A 7,576-nucleotide genomic window follows, 5' to 3' on the forward strand; every position below is an offset into this window, starting at 1 on the left:
GCAGTAGCTGCAAAAAGTGTGTATGTCCTCCCTGTGTCTGTGTGGGTTTCCTCCAGGTACTCTGGTTTCTATTCTTACTTTCTATTCTCCAAAAGCACACAGTCAGGTTAAAATGTGAATGTGATTGGAATCTATATTTAACCCTATATGTAATAAAAGGCACTCAGTTTGTCCAGTAGCAGTAAACCATAACAACCAATAAGATATTTGCTTTAAAACAGGTGACCAGTATATTTTACCTGGTAATTGGTTGCTGTTGGTTACTGCTTCTGGGCAAACTTAGTGCCTTTTCTTACGTAATGGAAATACAAGAAATTAAGTGCTTTCACAATAAAACTTAACTTTATTATAATAAATTATTATTAATAATAATAATTAATACATTAAAATTAATCCGGACCTGAGTGCGTGAGATCACTACTCAAATTTATTGATAGTTAAAAACAAATTTCAAAAAAATCATTTATTCAATACGGTTATTGCTCTATATACAGTGCCCTTGTCAGTACATTACATCAATCAAATTCATTTTACAAAGAGCATACTCCGATATTAGGTGCACAGTCACCAAGTTAATATATATATATATATATACACACTATATTACATAAGCGGAAGATTAATTATCAGTTAATAAATAGCTTCTGAATGAATTAAATTAAATTAAGCAGTCACATCACATGGTACACAGTCGTTCCCTAACCCCAATTCGCTGCCCTACAGCTTGCTATCCCTCCCATCAGGCTGTTTACACAGGTTAGCGACTTGTTCAGTGATATCACTAGTTCATTGCAGAGAGGAAAAGCCTGCAAGCATGTTTGCATACAGTAGCAATTTGCAGCTATCATGAGTCTCGTTAATAAAGCAAGAGAGACGCAAACTCTACCGCTTTAATGCAAGGCTGGCTTCCCTCTATACCAACATTCACTCTTGCGGCTATCAAGAGCTGCGTTCTGGTAAATGCAGACGTGAATGCTACCATTTTAGTGTGTAGTAATAGCTTCCCTATGCATCACCCATCAACACACCCCCAACGCGTTTCATCACGATCTCGCGTGACTCCGTCAGGGGCTATCATTAGTGAGACCTCAGATCTCTAGGTTTATATACCCTACTTTTAATGACGTATGGTTGCTATTATAGGGGTAATCACCTGTTGCTGCTAGCGACCTGTTCAGGCCGCTAGATTAATAAACTTAGAATATAAAATAATGGAGCGATAAGGAAAATACAACAAGTCATCATCATAAACAAGTGCATGAAGTATTTACATAGATACAAATGAATTAAATATTTACAGAGGCACTGGTGGATCAGAATTTTAACTGGTAATCTGAAACAATCACATCTAGTTTTTTGATCCACTGGCATTCTTTTCTCAGTAATAGTTTGTCACCTTTTCTCACACTTAGTTTAACCTTTTCAATTCCAAAGAAGGAAAGAGATCTTTACCATTATAATTAAAGGTACAATGGTCAATCTATTAGAAATTAAGACAAACCACAACATTTAGTTTTTGAACACACAAATGCAAAAATGTATTAACAGAACAGAAAAACAAAGGTATAAAAACTTACATTTGAATATTTTCAAAACAGAATTTTAAAGGAGAAGGAAAGGCTAATAAAGAAATAATGTCAAGCTCTATTTTATTGGCAGGGTGTAAAGTTCAATAAAGTTGCTCAAGTTTTGAAGAAGCATATCGGCCTGTATATTTCTCAGTAAAAATCACCATAATAAACGCCATAAAACAAAACTATTTTCTAGCATGAATAGTCGCTAACTTAAACGCCATAGCAGAAATATTTGCAAAGTTAATTTTGTCCCCAGAATATTTGCAACTCACTAAAATTAACTCCAACGTAAATTGGAACGTTTGCGTAATGAACACGAATGATCACAGTGATTTTCACACACATCGCTGTTTAGTAAGCTCTGATAACTTGCGGAAACGGACACCTTAATCTTCATGTTGAGAAAAAGAAAGTACAAAGAAAAGGCTGAACTGACTGAGCCTAAATTTTCTCAAAAACATTGTATAACACACCTTTTCATAAATAATAGAGGTGCAAAGACACTGGAGAAAACCCATTATTATTATTATTATTAACATTTATTTATAAAGAGCCAACATATTCCGCAGCGCTGTACAATAAGTGGGTTTCATACATTGGACATACTGAGTAACATATAAAGCAACCAATAACCGATACAAGAGGTGAAGAGGGCCCTGCCCAAAAGAGCTTACAATCTACAAGGAGAAAGGGTTGAGACACAAGGGGCTGATTTACTAATCCACGAATCCGAATGAGAAAAATTCGGATTGGAAAACGAACATTTTGCGACTTTTTCGTATTTTTTGCGGTTTTTTTCGTCGCCGTTACGACCTTTCCGTAAATTGTCGCAACTTTTTCGGAACCGTTACGACTTGCGCGAATTGTCGTGACTTTTTCATTGCCATTATGACTTTCGTGAATTGTCATGACTTTTTCATTGCCATTATGACTTTCGCGAATTGTCGCAACTTTCGTATTGAGAGCCCGAAAAAGTCGCAAAGTACCGATCATTACAAAAAAAACGCATTTGGACGCTTTTCAGACGTTCGTGGATTAGTAAATGTGCCCCAAGGTGTGGGAAAACCCATTCAGTAACTCCAAAGATAATCACAAAAGCAAAAAGTATCTGCACACTCAGAAAAAGTAAATACAAAAAGAAAATGTATTAATTACAAAATCATATCATAAGAGAACAAAGCCCTTTGTTTTCTTATGATAGGATTTTATAATTAATACATTTTCTTTTTGTATTTACTTTTTCTTATTTTGATATAGGTCTGCAATGTAATTAAACAGTAATGTATGAGATGTAAGGGTGCAAAGACAGGCCTTTCCTTTTAAAACATAGTTTTGGTGTGGGGTCATGTTTGGAACTAATCATTTTGTTAGTCACTGGCTCCTGGTTGAGTTAAAGGGCACAGCAAGGTCTATTGTATAGGGTCTTGAGTATGGTGTATCAAGTGGGTTGGGTGTTTGTTGTAGTAATAATATAGGGAACATAGTAACATAGTATAAACCCACCTGAAGCCTCTTTAAATTGCTTTAGATGGGGGAGAAATCCTGTCTCAGCCCTATAAGCTGGCAGGGAAATTGGATAAAGAAATGTGTTTTCAATTAGGTAATTAATTTCAATATTGTGTTCACTCAATTAGTTTATTTTCAACAGCTTCCCAAAAGCTTTTTTCACATCTCTGTTCCTCAAAGTATAAATGAAGGGGTTGACCATTGGAATAAGGACGGTGTAGATCACAGAAAAAGGCTTCCCTTTAGAAGATGAATACTGGGATGAAGGCCTTAAATAGGTGGTTAAAATTGTGCCATAATATAAAAGGACCACAATGAGATGGGACCCACATGTTGAAAAGCCTTTCTGTCTTCCTTCCCCAGATTTAATCTTCAGAACGGTAGAAATGATATAAGAATATGATATTATCATACAGATAAAAGCACAACAACCAACCATTGATCCAAAATAAGTCAAGATATCTATGAGAAATGTATCCTTACAGGATAACCTCAATACAACTGAAAGATCACAATAAAAGTGATTAATTAAAAGAGGCGGACAGAAAGTCAGTTGAGAAATGCTCACTGTATGAGTCACTGGATCTAACAAACTGATAGTCCAGCTTGCCACAGTCAGGAAAATACAAGTTTTTTTGTTCATTAAAAATGGGTAGGTCAATGGATGGCAAATTGCAACATAGCGGTCATAAGCCATGACTGTCAAAATTAGCATTTCTGCACACGTGAATGTTATGAAGAAGTAGAACTGAGCTAGGCAAGCTGCAAATTCTATAGCCTTATCCCCTGTTAGTAGCATGAATAAAAGTTTGGGTTGGGTTACGGTAGAGTAGGAAATGTCAATAAAGGAAAGGTTACATAAAAAGAAATACATTGGTTTGTGCAGAGCAGGAGTCCGGCAGATCACTGTTATAATAACTATGTTCCCTGCAAGAGTAAGCAAATAGATGAGCCAGAAAGCAGCGGATAAAGGGATCTGCATATCTGGATCTTCGGAAATCCCCTGAAGAAGAAATGTTATGGTGGTACTTATGTTCAGATTTTCCATAACTATAATAGCAATTCTGCTTTTGTTTGAGTCGTGGAATCCAGTTTCCAAGTAGAAATTGGAGGAGTTTACAGGTTTATACTTGATAGAGCTGCTGATTGTTGTGTTCTAATCCATAGATTAAAAGCCCCTGATCACATTTCAATATGCTCACCTATCTCAGCTGCAACCCTTTTTCTTTTCAGAGCTGTGTTCATAATCTTTATATTGATTCATATATTCTCAGCTGACTGACGCATGGGGATAATTATCTAAAAGTTTTAAACATAATGATGTATACTTAATTCTTCAAAACACATGGGTATATACAATACTGTATATTTGAATATAGGGTTTACAATGGGTCAGCAATATAGTTACATAGCTAGTTTTGCTTAACCCTGCCATATGATCCCCCACCATCACCCCACCAAATTAAAAGAAACTTGCCCACTATACATACAAATGAAACATGAAGATATTTTCACATGTCCCATTGATTTCAAGCAACGTTTATATAAATCCATCTGCATTTACCTATAGATGAAATTCTAAATGTTGTAAAGTGGCTGATATGTAAGAATTTAGAAAACGTTGAATACATATTTAACACTGTTTTCGAAACCAGTGAAGTTTGTTATCCACCCTGACAAACTAACATTGCTGACCTCGGGTAATGGATTTGTGGCGAGTTTTGCCATTGGCAGATTTTTTTGTGAAACGGGCGACAAAATTAGCCGTGTGTCAAAAAGAATTGTCTCTCAAAAGAATTGTCTCATGCTTCAAAAGAATTGTCTCTCTTATCAAAACAATTGTCTCTTGCGTCAAAAAGAATTGTCTCGCTCGTCAAAACAATTGTCTCTCGCGTCAAAAAGAATTGTATTTTGACGCACAACATTTTTGCAATTTCGCAAATCTATTGAAAGCTTTGCACATTTTTCGTAAACTATAGATTTCCGGAGTGCGGAATCTATTTGCCCGCACCTCTGGTGGTGGAAAGAAAATGGGGATGATTGGTGACCTTTAATGGACATCTGCACTGTGAGCTCCCTTTTGGTGCGGGTGTCCTAGTACTTGATGGGGGCATGGTTTTGATATTTTTTACACTTTTATTTGTGGCTCTCTTGGGGAATATTTTGGGGTGACAGTTGCTCTTTAAACCTTTAAATGAAAAGTAAACCCTAGCCCATCCTCAGCCCCCTTCCACTGTCCAACCTCAAAGTTCCATAACCACAGCATCTGTTCTGTTCAAAAGATTCCTTTAGTGCCAAAGTGCCATAAATAAGCAGAGTAGTGCAGCAGAGTTCAAAAGGCAACCTCTTCCCTACATGTGAAGTTCCACCCCATCTAATCCGTGTGGCTCTACTGGGACTTTGCCCTACACAGTACAGAAAGCTGCACAGAGCATGCAGGCATAGGAGCTACTGCTCTTTCATGTGAGGTCTGAGCTCACTGACAGCAGGGGGGCCCAGCTAATCAAGTAAGTGCAGCCCCCATAACACCTAAAAAGTCACCAGGCCTGGGACTGCCTTCCACCCCATGACGGCCCTGGGAGCAAGACTGGGTTAGAGGGCCCACAACGGCCCGAGACCCACTGGGTTTTTTCACCCTTTCGCGATTTTCTATATGGTTCCCTAAGCTGAAGGTCTAGGGCATGAGCACCTGGACCCACCTCTACCAAGGGTAAGAACTCTACACTTATTGCTATAGCTGTGATAACCTTGTGTGATATTCCTGTAAGATCCGTGCCAGTGAACTGACACATTAGACTAGTGCTACTCTTCCTGAATTTTGAATAGTAAATTCAAGGAAACATCTTTCTATACACAGTTATCTTCATTATAATGCTTTTGTAAGTTTTGGACTTCACGCCAGCACACACTTTCTCTAATTGTTGGCGCTGGATTGCAGTTTCCACATAAGCACCAAGCTGTGTTTCCAAGCCTAGGATGTTGGCGTTGGATTGCAGTTTCCAAGCCTAGGATGTTGGCGTTGGATTGCAGTTTCCAAGCCTAGGATGTTGGCGTTGGATTGCAGTTTCCAAGACGAGGATGTTGGCGTTGGATTGCAATTTCCAAGCCGAGGATGTTGGCGTTGGATTGCAGTTTCCAAGCCTAGGATGTTGGCGTTGGATTGCAGTTTCCAAGCCTGGGATGTTGGTGTTGGATTGCAGTTTCCAAGCCTGGGATGTTGGCGTTGGATTGCAGTTTCCAAGCCTGGGATGTTGGTGTTGGATTGCAGTTTCCAAGCCTGGGATGTTGGCGTTGGATTGCAGTTTCCAAGCCGAGGATGTTGGCGTTGGATTGCAATTTCCAAGCCTGGGATGTTGGCGTTGGATTGCAGTTTCCAAGCCGAGGATGTTGGTGTTGGATTGCAGTTTCCAAGCCTGGGATGTTGGCGTTGGATTGCAGTTTCCAAGCCGAGGATGTTGGCATTGGATTGCAGTTTCCAAGCCGAGGATGTTGGCGTTGGATTGCAGTTTCCAAGCCTGGGAAGTTTGCGCTGGATTGCAGTTTCCAAGCCGAGGATGTTGGCGTTGGATTGCAATTTCCAAGCCTGGGATGTTGGCGTTGGATTGCAGTTTCCACATAAGCACCATGCTGTGTTTCCAAGCCCAGGATGTTGGCGTTGGATTGCAGTTTCCACATAAGCACCATGCTGTGTTTCCAAGCCTAGAATGTTGGCATTGTTCCATCCTTTTTGTTCCATCCATTCTATGACATGGGCAGGGACTAGCCCTTTCCACCATCCCTCCCCAAGTTACTTATCCCAACCTAGAAATAACTGACACCAGACCTGTAAGATTTCGCTGGAATGGTTATTGGTCACAACTTTATTGAAATACATACAACCAAGTACAACCAAGTAAATGGTATATAGTAAATATATATATTAAAGCAACTTCCTGTTACATAAAAACATGTCCCTTGATAACCCCACAATTAATTGACTTGTTTCCCCAGGTCCCTGGCAATGTCACACCAAGCTACACAGTACCGTACCAGCCGCCCTCATTTACCAGCATGGTGGGTACTCATGACTTTTTGCCTGAGCTCTGTAGCCACACCACCTCCCAGAGACCCCTTTGCTCTTAGAAAGGCATTTACCATTAACTCCTCCTAGCTCACACCTGTTCCATTGCCAGGGACCTGCCACCCAGTTGCGACGTCACAGTTACCCCTTTTAACCCAGGCCATATTTGGGACAACTAGTGCAATATCCTTTATACCTTTAACAGCATGCAAACCTGTAGGGAGGGAGGTGGGACTCGTTTCTTCTCTCCCAAAATGGATGCCTTTCTTGTCAGCGCGCTTCACCTCCCCTTGTTTGCTCCGCCCCCCCACCTAAGTCACACCCTCTACCTTAACCCCTTAGCAGCACAGGCAGTCCGGCCCTGTCATGAGCCCTGCAGCTGCAGTCCCTCATCTTTGGGCTTACTTTCTTTCATATGGGAAGCAGTTATCACTCA

The 7,576-nt window shown here is 39.8% G+C and overlaps 1 protein-coding gene across 1 annotated transcript; it reads right to left on the minus strand.

Moving 5' to 3' along the window:
• Positions 1–3,184: 3,184 nt before the first annotated feature.
• or7c1 (olfactory receptor family 7 subfamily C member 1) lies at positions 3,185–4,128 on the minus strand. Its single transcript, XM_002937430.2, has one exon. It carries the CDS (start codon positions 4,126–4,128, stop codon positions 3,205–3,207), a length of 924 nt encoding a protein of 307 aa, XP_002937476.2. The 3' UTR covers positions 3,185–3,204.
• Positions 4,129–7,576: the final 3,448 nt, after the last annotated feature.

This window comes from Xenopus tropicalis, chromosome 8 (assembly GCF_000004195.4).
Source record: "Xenopus tropicalis strain Nigerian chromosome 8, UCB_Xtro_10.0, whole genome shotgun sequence".
Taxonomy (NCBI): Eukaryota; Metazoa; Chordata; class Amphibia; order Anura; family Pipidae; genus Xenopus; species Xenopus tropicalis.

What these genes read in the sequence shown, in the direction of transcription:
- or7c1 (XM_002937430.2), bottom strand. Translation starts at nt 4,128, where the DNA reads ATGGAAAATCTGAACATAAGTACCACCATAACATTTCTTCTTCAGGGG.